Raw genomic sequence first — 20955 nt, 5'->3', positions numbered from 1 at the left:
AGGGTAGTGCCCTAGGTCCAACCATTTTCAGCTGCTTCATCAATGACCTTCCTTCCATCAAAAGGTCAGAATTGGGGATGTTCGCTGATGATTGCACAATGTTTAGCACCATTCATGATTCCTCAGATACTGAAGCAGTCCATGTCCAAATGCAGCAAGATCTGGACAATATCCAGATTGGACTGACAAGTGGCAAGTAACATTGGCACCACAGAAGTGCCAGGCAATGACCATCTCCAACAAGAGAGAATCTAACGATCGCCCCTTGATGTTCAATGGCATTACCATCACTGAATCCCCCACTATCAACATCCTGGGGGTTACCATTGACCAGAAACTGAACTGGATTAGCCATATAAATACTGTGGCTACAAAAGCAGGTCAGAGGCTAGGAATCATGTGACGAGTAGCTCACCTCCTGACTCCCCAAAGCCTATCCAACATCTACAAGGCACAAGTCAGGAGTGTGATGGAATACTCCCTACCTGCCTGGATGAGTACAGCTCCCAGAACACTCAAGAAGCTGGACACCATCCAGGACAAAGCAGCACGCTTGATTGGCACACCATCGACAAACATGCACTCCTTCTACCACAGACACACAGTGTGTACCATCTACAAGATGCACTGCAGGAATTCACCAAGCCCCCTTAGACAGCACCTTCGAAACCCATGACCACTACCACCTGGAAGGACAAGGGCAGCAGATAGGTGGGAACACCACCACCTGGAAGTTGCCCTCCAAGTCACTCACCATCCTGACTTGGAAATATATCGGCCGTTCCTTCACTGTCGCTGGGTCAAAATCCTGGAACTCCCTCCCTAGCAGAACAATGGGTGTACCTACACCACATGGACTCCATCAGTTCAAGAAGGCAGCTCAACACCACCTTCTCTAGGGCACTTAGGACTGGCAATAAATGCTGACCTAGCCAGCGACACCCACATCCCGTTAATAAATATAAAAGAAAATAATCCAGAGGCCACAACCTCTGCTTGATAGGCACTCACTCTATCTCTCTCCCTGGCTACTTGCTAGGGCTGAGTCAGACCCCGTTTGTAACCTTAGTGTTGTTTGGACTCTGAGATGAGCTTCAGACTAGATAGATGCTGTCACTAAGACCTCCAGCTTCCACCTCTGTAGCATTGCCTGATTCAATCCCTCCCTCAGCTCACCTAATTTTGAAACCCTCATCCATGCCTTTGTTACTTCTGGACATGAATATTTCTAGCTGGCCTCCAACATTCTTCTCTCAGTAAAATTTGAGGTCATCCAAAACTCTGCTGCCCATGTCATGACTAACACAAAATCCAGTTCACCCATCATCCCTGTGCTTGGTAACCTACAAACAATACCTCGATTTTCAAAATCCCACAATTGTTTTCAAACCCTTTCATGTCCTCACCTCTCCCTATCTCTATAATCTCCTACAGCCTTACATTCTCAGAGATTGACATAAAGGTGCATTTATAAGCAATAGCTGAGCAAATTCGATCCCCAGTCAAACTGTGGCCTCAACTCCACTGTCTGTTCCCCATCACGCTTGACTCCGTTGTTGATCAAAAACCTATGGGACTCAGCCTTGAATATATTCAGTGACCCAACTTCCGCTGCTCTCTGGGAAAGAGAATTCCACAGACTAATAACCCTTTGAAAGAAACAAATTCTCATTATTTCACCCTTAAATGGGAGACCCCTAATTTTTCAACTGTGTCCCCTCGTCCTAGACTCCCCCACAAGGGGAAACGTCCTCTCAGCATCCATCTTGTCAAGTCCCCTGAGGATCTTAGGTCTTTCCATAAGATCACTTCTCATTCTTCCAAACTTCAATGGGTATAGTCCCAACCTCCTCAAACTTTGTTCATAAGATAACCCCTTCATCCCAGGAATCTGTCGGGTGAACCTTCTCTGACCTGCTTCTAATGCAGTTATATCCTTCCTTAAGTAAGGAGGCCAAAACTGTATGCAATACTCCAGCTGTAGCAACACTTCCATACTTTTATATTCCATTCCCCTTGCAATAAACACCAACATCCCATTTGTTTTCCTTATCTCCTGCTGCACCTGTATATCAACCTTTTGTGAATCATATGCTAGGACACCTAGATCCCTCTGTACTGTATGGTTCTGTAGTCTCTCTCCATTCAAATAATATACTGCTTTTCTATTCTTTCTGCCCAAGTGGACAACTTCACATTTTCCCACATTATACTCCATCTGTCAAATTTTTGCCCACAGACTTAACCTAACTAAATTCCTCTGTCGCGGCTTTTTAAGTCCTCTTGACAACTTACTTTCCAACCTATCTTCGTGTCATCAGAAAATTTAACTACCATACATTCAGCCCCTTCATACAAGTCATTGGTCAAATAGCAAGTAACAAGCTGCCACACAAGTGCAAGACCATGGCCATCTCCAAGAAGAGAAAATCTAACTATTTCTCCTTGAGATTCAATGACATTACCCAAGGGTAGGTCAGAGGCTCAGAATTCTATGGTGAGTAACTCATCTCTAGACTCCCAAAAGCCTGTCTATCTCCTACAAGGCACAAGTCAGGGGTGTGATAAAATACACAATGAGTGCAACTCCAAACAACATTCAAGAAGCTCGACACCATTCAGGACAAAGCAGCCCACTTGATTGACACCCCATCCACTACCTTTAGCATTCATTCCTTCCACCACTGGTGCAGAGTAGCAGCCGTGTGTACCATCTAAAAGATGCACTACAGCAACTCACCAAGGCTCCTTCGGCAGCACCTTTCAAACCCGTGACCTCTACTACCTAGAAGGACAAGAGCAGCATGTGTATGGGAACACAACCACCTGCAAGTTTCCTTCCAAGGCATGCACTAACCTGTCTTGGAATGATATTGCCATCTCTTCACTGTCGCTGGGTCAAAATGCTGAAACCCTGCTAACATCACTGTAGGTGTACCTATACCACATGGACTGCAGAGGTTCAAGAAAGCAGCTTACCACCACTTTCTCAAGGGCAATTAGAGATGGGCCACAAATGCTGGCCTTGCCAACAAAGCTAACGTAGCATGAACAGATTTTTAAAAAGACTTGAGATAGGGCTTCCTTGCCAGCTGTCTGTTTCTGGGAAATTTACGCTTAAAATTAAGTTGGCTTGTTCAGTGTTCGTTGTTGAGATGACGTAGACCAATTCTTCAACTCCGCAGAAGGAAAGACTCAGATTTACATTTCCTTTTTCATAACCTGAGGACATATCGTAGCACTTGATAATCAATTAAGTACTTTTAAAATATTGTCACTGTTGCAAATGCAGCAGCCAATTTGCATGCAGCAAATTCTCAAATAGTGACCAGATAATCTGTTGTTTGGTTCTGTTGACTTGAGGAATAAATATTGGCCAAGACATCAGGAAAAAGCCCCTTGCTCTTGTTTGAAATCGTGCCATGGGATCTTTCGCATCTACCTGAGAGAGCAGACAGGGCTTGAATATCCCATCTGAAAGATGATGGCTCTGACAGTGCAGCGCTCCCTCGTTACAGTATTGCGAATGTCGGCCGAGATGTTTGTACTCAAGTCTCTGGAATGGGACTTGAACCCATCAGTTTCTGACTAGAGAGTGCTACCCACTGAGCCATGGCTGAAAGAAGCGAAGAACACTGAAGTTGAACAGTTTGCCCTCAACTCCCAAATTTTTTCAGTCCCTTTGAGGCACTGACTTCTGTTGACTATGGCTCTGTGCCACTGACAGGCATTGGTTACTTTGTCCATATCGATATTCTTTGTATATGAGTCAAGTTGGGGTGCGTTAGCACGCTAGCAACATGACGTCCAAGGTGGATCACTAGATATTCCTACCTCTAACCTAGGACTCTGAGGCTAATTATGTCACACCCACTGGCCTCCAAGTTCATCTCATTGAATTCAGCACAGACTGGTAATATGGAGTAGTCCACATGGCCTTTAGATTCTGCTCCGCCATTAAGTAAAATCATGGCTGATCTTCCACCTCAACTCCATGTTTCCTCCCAATCCCTATATCGCTTGATTCCTTAGTTTCGAAAAATCTTCCTGTCTTAGCCTTGGAACATAGTCCGGAGCGGAGAACCTGAAAGGTTCACAATCCTCTAACTGAAGAAATTTCTCTTCATACGAGTCTTAACCCCTTATCCTGAGATTGCGACAGTTTGTTCTAGACTCTGCAGCCGGTATTAAGCCTGAGAATTTCTTGTCTGCATGGCTTTGTGCTGCACTTAAATGCCTTCCGTTTCACAGAGCTCAATAATTGTTTGCCAAGATCTAAATAAAAAATCTTTATTTGCGGCTTTCATCACTGTGTGACCTTTCTGTGGTAGTATGTAAAAAGAAAAAGATTAGTGAAGACAAATGTAGGTCCCTTACAGTTTGAAACAAGATAATTTATAATAGAGAACAAGGAAATTGCAGAACAATTAAACAACTACCTTAGCCCTGTCTTCACGAAGAAATTCACAAATAACATCCCCAAAAATGCAAAGGAACCAAGGGGGAATTAAAGGAAATCAGTATTACTAAAATAATAGTGCTGGATAAATTAATGGGATTGAAAGACAAGAGATCCCTAGGGCCTGATAATTTACACCCCAGATTACTAAAGGATTACTGGCCATGGAAATATTGGATGTGTTGGTTGTCATCTTCTAAAATTCTGTAGATTCTGGAACATTGCTGGCAGATTGGAGGGTGGCAAATGTAACCCCATTATTTAAAAGTGGAGGGAGGGAGAAAACAGCAAATTACAGAGACCAGCTAGCCTAACAGTAGTAGGGAAAATGCTAGAGCCTCTTATAAAGGATGTGATAACAGGACACTTAGAAAATATCAACGGGATTGGACAAAGTCAACATGGATTTATCAAAGGCAAATCATGTTTGACAAACCTACTGGAGTTTTTTGAGGATGCAACAAGCAGGATAGATAAGGGAGAACCAGTGGACCTGGTGTGTTTGGATTTTCAGAGAGCTTTTGATAGAGTCCCACAGAAGAGGTTAGTATGTAAAATTAAAGCACATGGATTGAGAATTGGTTAGCAAACAGGAAACGATGTAAGAATAGACAGTGACTAGTTGGGGTACTGCAGGGATCAGTGCTTGGGCCCCGGATATTCACAATATATATCAATGATTTGGATGAGGGAACCACATGTAATATTTCCAAGTTTGCTGACGACATGAAACTTGGTGCGAATGTGAGTGGTGTTAAGGGTCTTGAAGGCGATTTAGACAGTTTGAGTGATTGGGCAAATACATGGCAGATGTAGTATAACCTGGGTAAGTGTGAAGTTATCCACTTTGGTAGGACAAACAGATGACAAAGTATTAGTTAAATGGTGATAGATTGGGAAATGTTTATGTACAAAGGGATCTGGGTGTCCATGTACATCAATCACTGAAAGCAAGCATGCAGGCGCAGCAAGCAGTTAAGAAGACAAATGGTATGTTGGTCTTCATTGTGAGAGGACCTGAGTACAGGAGCAAAGAAGTCTTATTGCAGCTTGGTGAGACCAGACCTGGATTATTGTGTGCAGTTTTGGTCTCCTTACCTAATAAAGGATATACTTGCCATCGAGGAAGTGTAGCACAGGTTCACCAGATTGATTCCTGGGATGGCAGGATTGTTGTAGGCGCAGAGATTGGGCTGACTAGGCCTGTATTCGCTGGAGTTTAGAAGAATGAGAGGAGATCTCATTGAAACGTGTAAAATTCTGACAGGGCTGGACAGACTGGATGCAGGGATGATGTTTCTTCTGGCTGGTGGAGTGTAGAACAGGAGCTCACAATCTCCAAGATACAGAGTAGGCCATTTAGGACTGAGATGAGGAAAAACTTCTTCACTCAAAGGTTGGTGAACCTGTGGAATTCTCCACAGATGGCTATAGAGACTAAGTCACTGAATATATGCAAGAAAGAAATAGATAGATTTCTGGATTCTAGAGGCGTCAAGTGGTAGGGGAGAGAGTGGGAGTATGATATTGAGAGGATCACCCATGATTCTATTGACTATGATCCTATTGAATGGCAGAGCAGGTTCGAAGGGTTGAATGTCCTACTCCTGCCCCTATTTCCTATGTTTTTGCCACTTGTATTTCACTGGGCCCTTGCTCATTGATATGAAATAAGAACTGGATTCTGCTATTTCTAATCATTATCCCCTTAAGGTTGCATGGACTGTTCTGTGACACTGTCTCCTAACCATCATGTGTCCTATTGCAGGAACAGCAGAGGATTCTTGGACTGGGTATCACCGGACCTGAAGGCCATGTACTCAGCAGGCCAGAGGAGGTAAGAGGATAGGTTTTCAAATTCAGGGACAACTGACCGATCTGCCTCATTTTAGGAACATGATATTTGATTAAACTCTTGCTACCATATGAAAGTCAAGCAACTTTGTAATGAGACAGATGGTGCAACTTTGAAATTTATTCTTTTTTTCAATTCAGCCCTCAGCTCCTGACTCTTCCAACTGGAATTTTACCCTTGGAATCCTGCACCACCTGTTCCATTGTCCATTACTAAGCTGCTTGACCATCAAATGGCAGCAAGAGTTAAAACAATGCTGGTTCTGATGCATGTGTCAGACATTTAGATGTGTTGTGAATTCAGATCAGGTCTTGAAATGCTTCTCCTGTGAAACCCAGCTGATCACCAAGTTTATGCAGTGAAGTGTCTAGGCTGTACAGGCTGAAATCATCTCAGAGTCCACTTCTGGCCTGTGCTTAATTAGCAGTCACCGTTGAGACATGACAGCTGGACTGAGTACTATTCAGTAGCTGCCACTGTGAAGTGTGTAGTTGTGGGGTGAGGACACCACTTGAGCTTTTTATTGAAGTCTTTGCAATAATTCAACAGGATTTTGAGAACTACTGCTTGATGAGCAGGTGGAAGTTGGCTAATTAAGTAGACTGTGAACCACAGTTGGATCCAGGATTACCCTGTTTCAAACAGAATTTGAAAATAGAATTTACTCGCACAAATTCATGTTAAGATACAGCAGTCGAGCAATATCCTTGATCCATACATCCAAAAAGCAAACTTTTTTCAACTGCTATGCAGTTAGTTTGTATGTCAATAAAGCAATGTAAAATAAAGTACAGCTGTAATAAGTGTTAAGAGGTAAGAAGTAAGAACCTAATATTTTTAGACTATAGCTAGCCTAGGCTTAGGCTATTTTAGTGCCTAAGTGCACTGTACATACGATAGATCTGAATACTGAAATTCACTCGGCCCCAAAAGTTTTGGATAAAGGATACTTGACCTGTAATATCTTTTTTAACAAAACTGGAACTGATCAAAATAAGATATAGGAGCAGGAGGAAGTCATTCTGTCCTCTATGCTTGCTCCATCAATCAGATCGTGGATGATCTATCTCAACCCCACCTTCCCCTCCGCATCCCTCTGTCCCTGATTATCTTGGCATTCAAAAATCAGTGCTCCACGTCTCAAATATACTCGACAACTGAGCAGCCACAGCCCTTTGGAGTAGCGAATTCCAAGGATCCACAACTCTGAGCAAATAAATTTCTCCTCTACTCAGTCTGTGTACCGCGTATAGTATTGGTTTCCTTCTTTGAAAAAGGATATAAACATTAGGAGCAGTTCAGAGAAGGTTTACTTAACTCATTCCTGGGATGGAAGGCTTATCTAATGAAGAATGATTGAACAGGCTGGCCTGTTTAGAAGAATTGGACTTTAGAAGGATTGAGAGTTGATGTTATTGCAACATAAAAGAGCCTGAGGGAGCTTGATTGGGTAGATACTGGGAGGATTTTCCTCTTGTCGGGGTGACTTGAGCTAGGAGACACAGTTCAACAATAAGAGCCTCCTCTTTTAAGACAAAGGTGAGGACAAATTTTTTTCTCTTAAAAGGTCGTTGATCTGAGGAAGTTTCTTTCCCAGAAAGCAGTGCAGCCCGGGTCATTGAATTTATTCAAGGCTGAGTTAGATTTTTGATAGACAAGGGAGTCGAGAGTTATGAGGCGCAGTCAGGGAAGTGTTGAGACCACAATCAGCTTAGCCGTGATCTTATTAAATGGCGGAGCAGGCTTCAAGTGCTGAATAGCCTACTCTTGCTCTGAGGTCCTTTGGTCCCATTAATCCTGAATGGCCGGCCATTCTCCTAGTTAAGATGACACTTGAGGTTCATAAGGAATAGGTATAGGTAGCAATGGTTGAATGCAATGCATGGCAGGATGATTTCTGAGCTGCGATGACATGGAAAATACCCATGAAGAGAGCTGGTCTGGGATGAGTAATATAGCGATATGTGTTGTGGAACTTGAGAGAGAATTTGGATAAGGTTCATGATCTTGCAGCTTGTACAGTATGTGGAATGAATGTAAACACTGAGTCAAATGATCTTCTGTTAAATTATTTATGTTTTGCTCGCCACTGGCTAAGTAGTTGTGTGGAATACAGATTTTATAACGTTTTCTTTCCCCATGTGCTCCATAATGTTTCCTTCTCTGCAGGTTGAAGCAGAAGCAGTGAACCGGGCCATCACTATTGCAAATCAAACCAATTGCCCACTCTATGTAACCAAAGTGATGAGTAAGACTGCTGCTGATATCATTGCTCAAGGCAGGAAGAAAGGTATGTGTCGGCCCTTCTCCTGAGTCAGGAACATTTGTTCTTTCTTCCCCATTGCCTGGACCATCACCAACCTAAGACCTGCTTGTTCAATGTTGATGACAGTGGGGGGGGAAATCATTACTTTGCCGTAGGTATCATCCCATTACATCAAATCTCCAAATAATGGAGTAACTTTGAAGTGTATCTGTAGTGCAGAAGCCATTTCACATAAACAGTGTCTCCCAAACAGCACCTGAGATGACTGGCCAATCCGTTTGTGTTTTTTTCAATATTGTATGGGGACAGAATGTTGGCCAGGGCACCAGGAAAACTTCCTGCTCCCCTTCAGATCGGGCCATCTAGCTGGACTGAAAAAGATAACCCCAAAGCTGATGCATGCCTTCCCTCCTGTCAGTGAGTGCTGTTTGAGGTCATGTGCTCAAGTATCAAAGTGAGCTCTCAATGCAGAGTTGTAGATTTGGATGTGAGAGAGCTACCATCTGAACCTGTTAGATATTGCTGGAAGTTTGGTGATGTGAAAACAAGAATGTTCTGGCCCAAAACTAAAATGGAACAAGCAGAACTAGATCATTGCATTTTGAATCCTCTTGGTTAAAGAGGAAAGTTGTTATGAGCTGTTTCTGTAAGCTGGTGAGCCCTGTACTCAGTCCCCACAGTTATACATGCACTATACACTATATCAACTACATCGTCATATCAAATATTGGCTGTAGGGGAAATGTCCACCTTATTTTGAAGGCCAAAGGGCCAGTAGCATTTCGTGCAGCCATCAGTAGAAATGACAGCCAAGAAACAGACCATTTGGCCCAACCAGTCCTTGTTGGTGTTTGTCCTGCAAAGATGCAATAGTCCCAATGCTACCCGCTTGCCTGCTGTAATACGTCTAGGAGTCCCAGATGAGCTCCGTGTGTGGTGACTCTCTTTATCAAGAGGAATTACTCGCGTTGGGACATTGTGGAACAGGCTGATTAGAATGAAAGTTGTGCTAAGTAACTCTTTTAGTTTGGAGCCTGCGGGTGACTTATTTTTGTGTGGCATTTTCAATTTTCTTTTGCATGGTGATGCAGGCACAGTAATTTAAAAGGGCCAACTTCAGTGCGGCCTGCGCAGGTACTGTCGGGGTGCCACATAGCTTGCACGAGCATTGGCTAGAATCATAGGTTCTCCCGACACAGAATGAGGCCATGTGACCTGTCACCCCTATGCCAGCTCTTTGAAGGAGTGTCCAATTTAGTCCCACATTCAGTTTTTTCCACGTAACTCTGCAAATTGGACTTTAACTAAATGCCCAGTTGCCTTCTGAAAGTTCCTGTGCAATCTGATACCTTTCACATAGTGCATTCCAGATCTTAAGGGCCCTCTGTGTGATGAAATTTCTCCTTATTTCTTCTCTAGCTCTTTTACTGATTATTTTAAATCTCTGACCTCTGGTTGCCGGCCTAATTGCCAGGGGAAACGGTTTCTTCCTCCTTGCCGGGAGTTTATTGATTGGACAAAAGACTGGCACGGTGTGTGCATGTGTATATGCCTGTGTATGATTTGAATCAAAGCTGAACATTAATCATGCAATACTTCTAAATCCATGAACAATGAAATTAAAAAACAGTGCATTTTTCTTTCTTCAACTCCAGGTGGCAGTGAGGCTTGAAAATCAGCCATCTTCTCTCAATTCAAGTCTTTATTGAAAGAAAGAGCTAATGATGCTCCCTTTCCCTGACAGGCACTGTTGTGTATGGAGAGCCGATCACCGCAAGCCTTGGCACTGATGGTTCTCATTACTGGAGCAAGAACTGGGCCAAGGCAGCTGCTTTTGTGACTTCCCCTCCACTGAGTCCTGATCCAACCACTCCAGATTACCTGAACTCCTTGCTATCTTGGTACGTGTTTGGTTTTCAAGTCACTTGAGCTGCAGATTTTCCCTCGATGATGTGCCATCCTGAGCATCAACAGTTCCGCATTCACAAGTTGGGACAATTTAAGCAAAATCCATAACTTAAGCATTTTGAGGGCAAGGAGGGTTTAGGTTGTCTCTACAAAGATTAATGTACGAATAGACTCAAAAATATCACAAGATGATTGAATGAGTAAAGTAGCACAAATCTCATCGCACCCAAGATTATCCGGGCATAGAATAATTTGTCACAAGCGGCTGTTGAGACTGCTTTAATTTAAATGGGAATTGTATGTGTATTTGATGAGGAAGGATATTAAAGGACAGAAAATGGGGTAAAGGACCCAGTAGGGAACCTTCATAGAGGTCTATAAATAGAAATGGGGTGTGCAAACGTACAACTGCAATGCTCTTTCAAGGAACACCAGGATATTAGAACAACGAAACAGGATAGAACTCTGAGGTCCTTTCAGGAAGGCATTTTTGATTGAAGCAGTTGAATATATCAATAGTATTTTGTGAAATAAGTAACTTGATACCAAAAGGTAAGGGCATGTTCTCCCTGGGTTTCGAATTTGTTAATATTCCAATCAGATGTCCTGGGATCTGTGAATTGAACTTTGGCTGCAAAAATCAAAGGGCCCATTATTCTTTGTAAAGATACTGACTGTTTCACTCTGATGTGCACGTTTGATTGTTGTGTGCATGTGAAGATATTTTGCACAGTGCTCAACTCCTACTTTCATCAACTCCCCACACCTCCCCCATCTGCTTTCCTGGTTATTGTTGTAGTTTGTTTGTTCCATCAACCTTCAGTCAGATAGCTCTACAAAAATTCAACCCTTAAAGCAATAATGAGAATTGGAGAGATTTCTGAAATGTTCACATCCCTTTTTCTCCCCGATTTTCCTCTGCTTCTCGGCTCCTTTCTCTTCAAGAAAGAAGAAAAAACTCTTGCATTTAAATCGTAGTTTCATGACCTCAGCTTGAGTCAAGACCCTTTACAACCAATGAAATCGTTGTTGAAATGTAGGGAACACTGCAGCTAATTTGTGCACTTGGGACCACAACCTACCTGCCCAGTAGTCCCCAGGTAAGGATTGCCTGGGAAGTTCAAACTTTTGTTGGGCAATTGCCCTGCAATGGGAACCATCCCAAAGTGGGATTTAAATCTCAAACTTTGGATGGTTCCAACTGACTTAGAGTAATGGTTACCCAGGAAACATTAGAAGAATTCAAACCATTTCTAATTCTTGCGTAACTATAGTACTGACCCCCCCAATGGGACTTCCCTGACCCCCTCCGCCCCCTCACTGACCACCCGACCACCCAACCCACACCCATCCCCCCGACCGACCGACACCACCACAGCCCACCCACCTGCTGCAATCTACCCACTTAGCTTGCAAACCTACCTTCCCCCTGGCTGGTTATTGACCACTTTACAAATGGAAAAAGTGCTTTCCTATCCATTCTATCTATGTCCCTCATAATTTTTTACACCTCGATCAGACACCCTCTCAGCCTTTGCTGCTCCAAGGAAAACGACCCCAGCCTATCTAATCTTTCCTCATAGCTCCGACCCTCCAGCCCAGGCAGCATCCTGGTAAATCTCCTCTGCACCCTCTCCAGTTCAATCACATCCTTCCTATAATGTGGTGAACAGAACTGCACACAGTACTCCAGTTGTGGCCTACCCAGTGTTTTATACAGTTCCAGAATAAGCTCCCTGCCCTTGTATTCTACGCCTCGGCTAATAAAAGCAAGTATCCCATATGCCTTCTTAACCACCTTATCTACCTGCCCTGCTACCTTCAGGGATCTGTGGATATGCACACCAAGGTCCCTCTGATCTTCAGCACTTTCCAGAGTCCTACCATTCATAGCGTGTAATCCCTTGCCTTGTTAGCCCTCTCCAAGTGCACTACCTCACACTTCTCTGGGTTGAATTCCATTTGCTACTGCTCTGCCCACCTGGCCAGTCCATTGATATCCTCCTGCAGTTTACGGCTATCCTCCTCACTAATTACCACCCAGCCAATTTTCGTGTCATCCGTGAACTTCTTGATCATACCCCCTACATTTAAGTCCAAATCATTTATGTAAACCGCAAACAGCAACGGCCCCAGCACCGAGCCCTGTGGAACCCCACTGGAAACAGACTTCCAGTCACAGAAACATTCCTCTACCATCACCCTCTGCTTCCTGCCTTTCAGCCAATTTTGGATCCAATGTACCACTTTGCCTTGGATCCCATGGGCTCTTACTTTCTTGACCAGTCTGTCATGAGGGACCTTATCAAAAGCCTTGCCAAAGTCCATGTAGACCACATCAAATGCATTACCCTCATCAACACTCCTGGTTACCTCCTCAAAACATTCGATCAAATTTGTCAAAAGTGACTTTCCCTTAACAGAGTTCATGCCTGGCCTGAGTCAGAAGGTAGGGCAAGAAAGGATCACCTGGATTTTCAGGTAGGAAACTAGGAGCAGAGTGGCAATCTGTGCCACTCCGTCGAATTTCAGGTCAGATTTTCTTGTGGTGTTGATTGAAGAATAAATATTGGCCAGGACACTGGGGACAGCTCCCCGGCTTCTGGTCAAAATGTTGCTATGGGATCTTTTACATCCCCCTGAAAGAGTCGATTAGCCTTGGTTTAATGTCTCACCCAAAAGTACAGTGCCACCTGAGTACTTGCACTGGAGTGTCAACCTAGGTTTGTGTGCACATGTCTCTGGAGTGAGACTTGAACCTACAGCTTCTGACTCAGCGGTGGGAGTGCTACCCACTGTGCCACAGATGACACTGAGTCTTGCTGGGGCATTGCTGCACAGGAAAGTACTGCTTTCATGCCACATTGTCCAGCTGACCCAGGCAGCAGGGAGGGGATTAACAGGAGAGCCAAGTTGTGTGTTTCAATTCCTGCCCATACAAACTCCGAGCAGGACTCACTGATTGATGGGATAGGTGTTGGAAGCTTAACTATTTTTTCTTTCAAACAAAGCAACACTGGATGCTTCTAACTTTGTAATTGAGCAATTTTTCAATACAGACCAAACTGTCGTGGTGTCTATAGCTCATTACCATTTCTCATTAGGTAGTGAAGGTCTGTTTTAAAAATATGGTTTGTCAGTCAGTGTGTTAAATGGATCTAGGTAAGCACCCGTGTTGACCCTCATTGTTTCCCTGTATTTGCAGTGGTGATCTGCAGGTCACTGGCAGTGCACACTGTACTTTCAACACCTCTCAGAAAGCTTTAGGCAAGGACGACTTCACCCTGATTCCTGAAGGTACCAATGGAATTGAGGAGAGAATGTCCATTGTTTGGGATAAAGCTGTGGTAAGTACTACTCGTGTCATGGAAAGAATGAAAAACCAAGTGGTGAAGGGGCTCAGGTCCTGAAGACACTACAGAGGAGGACCCTGAGCCTCATCTTTGTATTTAAGGAGCATGAGGCTATGAGAAAAGAGTTAAGAAGCTGTGAGACTTCACTGGCCTTGAAAGGAGGCAACTAACAGGGGACCTTTTATTGAAGTTTGAGATAGAATTTGCTCCTTCAAGGCAGGCCTGGTTATTAGAACATGGGCGCATGAGTTAAAAGGTGGAAGGTGCTCTCACCCTTATGGCATTCGTAATCCTGTTTCTCGTCGAAAATTAAGTTGCTGAGCAATCTAGTACTGTGAAAATTGGATATCGTGGGGTGAGCGATGTACCTACAGTATAACAACACACTAAATGGATTAAGTGGGATTTATTCTAAAGCCCAAAAGCGATCTGTTGGATGTCTTTATGGTGTTCCCAGCTTTCAAGTTGTTGTTCTCTAACTGAAATCTTTCTTGTCAAACCAACAACACAGGTCTCTGGAAAAATGGATGAAAATCAGTTTGTAGCAGTGACCAGCACCAATGCTGCCAAGATTTTTAACTTGTACCCAAGGAAGGGACGCATTGCAGTGGGTTCAGATGCTGACCTTGTGATCTGGGACCCTGACATAGTCAAGACCATCACTGCAAAGAACCATAGCCTGGTAGTTTGAACGCTTTCTGTGCTATTTAATACAGTCACTTCATTTAAGTCTTTTTGCACAAGCAAACATATCATTGTCCAATGTTGTTACTTTAACCAAGGGACAAAAGGTTCTATATATACTCTGGGCTCTAATAGTAAATATTTACCAGGAATTACATCAGAGCTTCTCTTCCTCTGTCACACAACTTTTGCAGTTGGGCAGAAACCCCCACTTTTGCAGAACCTCTTGTGTTGTAATTTCTACCGAAGGAGCAGAGTGGGAGAAGCTCTCAGGAAATTCCCAGCAATTCACTCAGTGTTGGTGACACAAGTCAGGTAGTGTAGTCCTCAAATCTGGTAGCTAACCTTCTGTAAATAATTTCAAATGATGGCCAGGGGGCAGAAAGCAAAGAAGAGTTGAATGCTTTTTGAGATGGTGTGATGCAACTAGTTTTGTGTCCCAGAGATTTGTGCTGGAACCTCTGTTGTTTTACTTATCATAGAACTATAGAATTATATAGCGCAGAAGGAGACCATTCAGCCCATCGGGCCCCTGCCAGCTCTTAGGTAGAACTATCCAATTAGTCCCATGACTTTCTTCATTGCCGCCAATGTTGTAGTTGAACCTTCTCCTACCCTTTTGAGGTGGTGCATTTCGGGTCACAATTTGGAAGTATTTGGAAGCATTTGGAGATGAGGCAAGGAAAATAATAGACACCTGATGAAAATTGCAACTTAGCTGGGATGGCCAAAGTGTGAGGATAAATGCAAAACAGTGAGAGGCTGGTGGAGTGGACAGATAGGCGGCAGATTCAGTTCAGAGAGTCGTATCAGATGGCGCCAGGATCTGTCCCTGGTCTGTACTGAATTAGCTGGTTTCAGTGGACTTCAACACTTGTGGAATAGAGAAGGAAAAGCAACTGGCTAGGTTTCTTGCTCCTGATCACTGTACTGTGACCTCTAATGGAAAGTATTCGTGTACAGACTTGTCAAGTGAGGACACAGGATTATGTTCAGTTGTAATGCCTTTCACAATCAATTAGGTTGCCAGCGCTCACTAGTCAGGTTTGGACATGGAGAACGACCACTTTGGCATGTTTCCAGAGAACTGAGCCCCACCAAGAATCAGGAGGGGATGAGAGAAAATAGGAAAATAAGTGAGTGAACCATGGGTTTTGCAGCATTGATGTAATTTTTGTGCAGGTGCGTGCGTATAACCCTGCTGCTCTCATGCTCTTTCTCCCTTGTTGCAACCAGGCAGTGGAATACAATATTTTTGAAGGAATGGAGTGTCGCGGGGCACCCATGGTTGTCATAAGCCAAGGTAAAATTGTCTTTGAAGATGGCATGGTTCATGCTACTGAGGGCTCTGGGCGCTTTATCCCCAAGAAACCATTCCCCGACTATGTGTACAAGAGGGTCAAAGCAAGGAGCAAGGTAATGGCTTTTACACGTTGTCGTATATCAGGATTAAAAGTGGCTTGGTTTTGACTTTGTCTTGATATTCTGTGATGGGCTGTGAGGCCCTGTTGGCAGGATGTCCTGTTCAAGCTTAGTTTCTCCCTCTGACTCAGCAAAGCTTTGAACGCTACACATCAGCACGTGTTTCAGTGTAATTGAAAACTGCTCAGCCTTTACCCTGGAGACAGCGTCTGTGCTCATCTTTAAATTATCAATCCTGTGACTACTTTGGGTTACTTTAAGGTGACTACAGCCCTTTTATTTATTTTTCTCTGGGAAGGTTGCTTTTGTTTTTTGGAGAGCAGTTTAGTTCCATGTTGGGATTTGAGCACATAATCAAGGCTCACCCTGCAGCACAGTGTGGAACTGTCCTTTGAATGAGACATTAAACCGAGGCCTGTTTCACTGGATCAGGTTGATGGTGAAGATCCTGCAGCGCCATTTTAAGAAGAACAGGGAGTTCTTCTGGTGCCAGCCTTTCCTCAACTCATGCTGCCCAAAGCAGATTAACTGGTTGTTTATTCCAATGCTGTTTGTGGGATCTTGCTGTGTACAAATTGACTGATATTTTCAAGGTAACAATCAGGCTGCAGGACGTACATTGATACCATTTTGAAAAATGTCATGAAGTGCTACTGTGATGACTCTCTGGAGCAGACTGGTTTCATTAATAAACAGTTGAACTTTGTTCCAGAGACATTTTTACTGCTTGCACACTCGACCAGATCTCTCATTGGGGAAAACCCCGCCCTACGGATTGCCCGCACTAAGAGCTCATTGGTCAGAGCCCCTACAGTACATCACATGACCCGTGATTGGCAGGAGGCAGTGACTGTGCATCCAGTTACCACAGCTACATAACATAAGTCTTTTTTTTTTGCCCTTGTTTCTTGCTGTCCCTGGCACATTCACCAAATTGGGTTTGTTGATCACTGACAATTTAACTTTGTCCTGGGAATGATCATTCTTCTGTTATGCACCCTGGAGAGTCAGCCAGGATTATGTGCTTAGCTCCTGATGTGGAAGATTAGCACAGAAAGATGCTTCCAAAAGCACAGCTTTGCAGGATAAGGAGCAAAGATGCACTTCTCTTTAGAATAGGGCAGTATGCTGCTATTGAATGTCAGAATAGCCAACCCTTGCTTTTCTGCCATGAAAGACTGCCATGTGTGTGACTTCCATATCTTTACTACAGTCTTTGAGAGTGTTGGATGCAGAATGATATCTCCAGCAAGGGAGAAATGTAATTAAACGGTAGATGCTTAATGAGGATGAACATTCTGCTCCCCCTTCCCCAACACACTTTCAAACTGTTAGTTAAATGGTCCTCAAGTTTTGGCTTCCACTACCTATTCTTTGCATTGATCACTCTGTATGAAAACAAAATTCTTAACACTGTTGTTATCTGACTTGAGCCCATGTCCCTTGTGCTATTTTCACAGTTGCATTGTTGGTCGATGCAAAAGAGGAAGCCTTGACGAAGAATCATTAAGTTTTTAAAAAATTTCACACCAAGTGAAATGGGCTCATTTAATTCAGTCAGCGTCTGTACATTGAAATATAGCACTCATGCATGTTGCAAGTGAGCTGCAACAAATATTGCTTTTGTCACCATCTCGACCATGTTCAGTTTTTAATGCTCTCACTTTTTGCCACCCAGTTAACAGAACTGCGCGGAGTTCCCCGAGGGCTGTACGATGGTCCTGTGTGTGAGGTTTCAGTGACGCCAAAGTCTGTCACGCCTGCTTCCTCCGCTAGGACTTCACCTGCCAAGCAGCAACCGCCACCAGTGCGAAACCTGCACCAGTCAGGATTCAGTTTGTCTGGTAAATGTGTGTTTCCTGTTTTATTACCTCTCAACATATTGATGTGGCAGTGTAATACTTTGTATTTAGTATTTGCTTTAGCTCCTTGCCTTGGTGTTTTATTGAAGTAGCAGATCTGTGAAATATGTAGAATAAGTTAATTTATGTTTGCATTTGTGAAAGTGTTTGTGACCTGTGATGGTGTGAGCCACCTGATGCAGTGATGAGTGGAGCTCTCCAGTCTGTCTCAGATGGACTCACTTTGAAAGTGCTCGCTGATGTCGTCCCTCGCTTGCTCCCTCCCTGGCATTGGACAGGGCTCTCTGTGAAATGTGCTTTGCCGAGTTCACCTAGGTTTCAAACAAGGTGGGAAGATACTTTCGCTGCTGGGTTGGATGCAGCGGCTTCTGCTTGGAGAATGTGGGAGTCAGCTCATGGCAGGACACAACCTGTCGCCACTCAGTCTAAGACCATGAGGGGCAAGAGTGCAGAGCAAGAGGGTGCCCAGTTCTTTTGAGGAAAGGTAGAGGAGCAACAATGAAAGCATCAGAAAAAAAAAATGGTGCACTTCAGAAATTGCTCACTTCACCTGCCGTGTTTGAAGGAAGCTGGTAAATGTCTTGGGCTTCACTCTTCGAGTTCATGCAGAAGGCCAAGATGAGCCAGGTTTTGTTGGAAATTCACATATCCTCAATGAGAGTGCCATCTGTGCTCCTTGAGTTTTAACCAAAAGCTTTTCCACAGAATGTTGTGCACTTAGTGAAAAGAAAATGTCATTGGGTGTTATGCTTCAGACCGTGAGTGGTTGAGTTGTGGGGGAGGGGGGCGATGCAGAATAGGTGGGGAGAATCAAGTATCTTTTTTGCATGTATCCCTCTCTGCGTTCTAATTCTTCCCCCTTTTCTACAGGTGCACAGGTAGATGACAATCTACCTCGCCGTACTGGCCAGCGCATCGTGATGCCTCCTGGTGGCCATGCGAATATCACAACGCTCGGATGAACCTCCATTGTGCAGTGGTGTTGGCGGAGCCATCATCTTTTTCTCATCCATTTATTTTTTTTTTTAAGAGCCTGTGATGGTTACTGTGGACAAACAATCCTGTATTTTGTGTAACCTACTCCGAGTGTTATATTTATCACCAACAGTTAAATTAAGAGAAAGAAACGCGCTCTCATTCTTAAAACCTACACCTGATGCAATAGGACACACAGTATTTAAGATACGAAGGAGCTTCTGCATCCATCTGGCTTGAGGGAGATGGAAGTGACTTCACTGGAGCTGTACATCCTCCTACAGTAGAGTTGTCAGAATGTTTCCTCTAAGCTTCGCGGCTGAATAGTAACCAAGAAGTTCCCACGCAGATTGAGGAATAAGTGGGCCCCTTTAATTTTACGACCATGCAAAATGGTTTGAGAGAGCCGCAAACTTGTCTAAATAGGCTACGCTTAACAAAAAAAAAATGAAGGTTCATTAGTCATCATTATGCAGCAGTTTTAATCTAGTTGAACTCTCAGTTAAGGGATGGTCAGTAAATCAGTGCCAGAACGCAATTTGTTTCTGGTATATATATATATATATATATAGTTTATATTCTGCAGAGATAAATTACAGTGTACAAATATTGTTTAAATTATGTTTAACAGGGTTTGAATTTCAATTTGCTAACCACTTGTTATTAAAAGTACACACAACACAGTTTTTAAAAATCCTAAATATGCGACAACTGATGGATTGATTACTTGGTCATGCAGGGAAGATTTCTGTTACTTGTGGAAAAACTCTGGCCGCTGGAAGTTTGGAGCAGAATGGTGTAAATACCTAAGGCAGTGCCCGAAAATGAAAACACGGGTTGATACTAACTCGTCTTTTCAGTTTCAGCCTCTGAGGGGCCTGCTGGAAATTTCCAGCATCCTTTGGTTTTTAGCTTTTAAAATGCCATTTGCTTCCCAACTGTGAGTACCACACACAGCATTGTTAAACATAACTTGTACTGAGAAATGGAAAGCATTTAAGTATGTGAGGCCAAGGCTGAGGGTTAACTCTGAGAATAGAAGAATAGGCTTTTAAGGACGAGGCTGCCTGACTAACAAGTTTGCTGCTTTCTTGCCCTACTCATGGGCTACCATCCTTCCACCACTTGGAAGCCTCTTCCCAGCTCCCCTGTGGGATGGTCCACTTGCCTTTGACGCAGTACGTCGAGAGGTTTTGCCTATAAGATCTCAACAGGATTCACTGTTGTCTTCCTCTATGGGTTCTTAAAGCGCATTTTTCCTCTTGTAATTTTTCAGACTGGAAACACTACATGGGCTTGCAAGCAGCATGTTCATTGACGGCTTGCTTTGAGTTTATCACTGGATGAGCTTAATTCATACTTGGGGGAGTTTCAAAGATTAATTGACCGCAGTGACTTGATGCTCTAAAACTCATTGTAGTTTTGAAATGTCGTCTTGATGGCTTTTATACCCTCCAATCCTGTACTGTATTCTTGTTAAAGAAACTACTTTGTGTTTTCATGGCATTCCTGATGATGGGGTTCTGCTCTTGTACTTTTCTTCCTCCTTTCATTGTTGTGTTCAATAAAGGTCTTGTGATTTATCCCGTTAGGGAAGGTTGATAAAATACTGTGTTTTACTGACATGAACAGCTAATAAAACACGTTGCTGTTTAACCGTCTCCGAGTGACTGGAATTTGAAAGCTGACCACTGATGTGTGTGTGGTGTGAGCATGTGGTGTGTGTGTCGTTGCTTTGAGAAGTGCACCCATTACCAGTGTCATTTTTGGGAGAACTGGAGGCGGGAGTACCTCAGGATGTTGGTGCTGGTGGGTTGGTGCCATGAATTCAGGTGCTGACCGGCTAGTCTGTCCTCCTTTTTGCTGCTACTCTTCTTCCTCCAAAAGAGGAAGGATGCAGAGGAATTCTATATGGGAGATCCATTCTTTTCTCTATAAAAGTTGGATTGGATGCCCACAGAGGTTATCAGTAAATAGGCATTAAAATCAATAGCAAAGTGAAATGAGTAAGAAACAATCACCAAACTTTTCATGGTTCTGATGATATTTTGACTGCAGAAATCCTGCAAGTATCAGGTCAGATTTGGAACCATTTTTACTTGGGTGCTTGGTGCTTAGTATTGAACTAAAACAAAGCAGTTTTGAATGTAAGAATTTCTGATGGACGTCTC

The 20955-nt window shown here is 43.5% G+C and overlaps 1 protein-coding gene across 5 annotated transcripts in view; it reads left to right on the top strand.

The window, feature by feature from the left end:
* Positions 1 to 20391, top strand: part of LOC144694846 (dihydropyrimidinase-related protein 2) — a 58276-nt gene extending 37885 nt beyond the window's left edge. For 3 of the 5 annotated variants that reach the window (XM_078565488.1, XM_078565484.1, XM_078565486.1), the window contains exons 7-14: positions 6228 to 6296; positions 8484 to 8604; positions 10325 to 10481; positions 13694 to 13835; positions 14353 to 14523; positions 15762 to 15941; positions 17626 to 17797; positions 18680 to 20391. In XM_078565488.1, the coding sequence (XP_078421614.1) occupies positions 6228 to 6296; positions 8484 to 8604; positions 10325 to 10481; positions 13694 to 13835; positions 14353 to 14523; positions 15762 to 15941; positions 17626 to 17797; positions 18680 to 18771 (1104 nt within the window). In that variant the 3' untranslated portion in view covers positions 18772 to 20391. The remainder of the gene's footprint in view (positions 1 to 6227; positions 6297 to 8483; positions 8605 to 10324; positions 10482 to 13693; positions 13836 to 14352; positions 14524 to 15761; positions 15942 to 17625; positions 17798 to 18679) is intronic. The other 2 variants (XM_078565485.1, XM_078565487.1) reach the window with 1 other exon arrangement.
* The last annotated feature ends 564 nt before the right edge of the window (positions 20392 to 20955 follow it).

This window comes from Cetorhinus maximus, chromosome 20 (genome assembly GCF_964194155.1).
Source record: "Cetorhinus maximus chromosome 20, sCetMax3.hap1.1, whole genome shotgun sequence".
NCBI lineage: Eukaryota > Metazoa > Chordata > Chondrichthyes > Lamniformes > Cetorhinidae > Cetorhinus > Cetorhinus maximus.
Note: the sequence above shows the minus strand (reverse complement) of the source record. Positions and strands in the feature narration are given on the sequence as shown.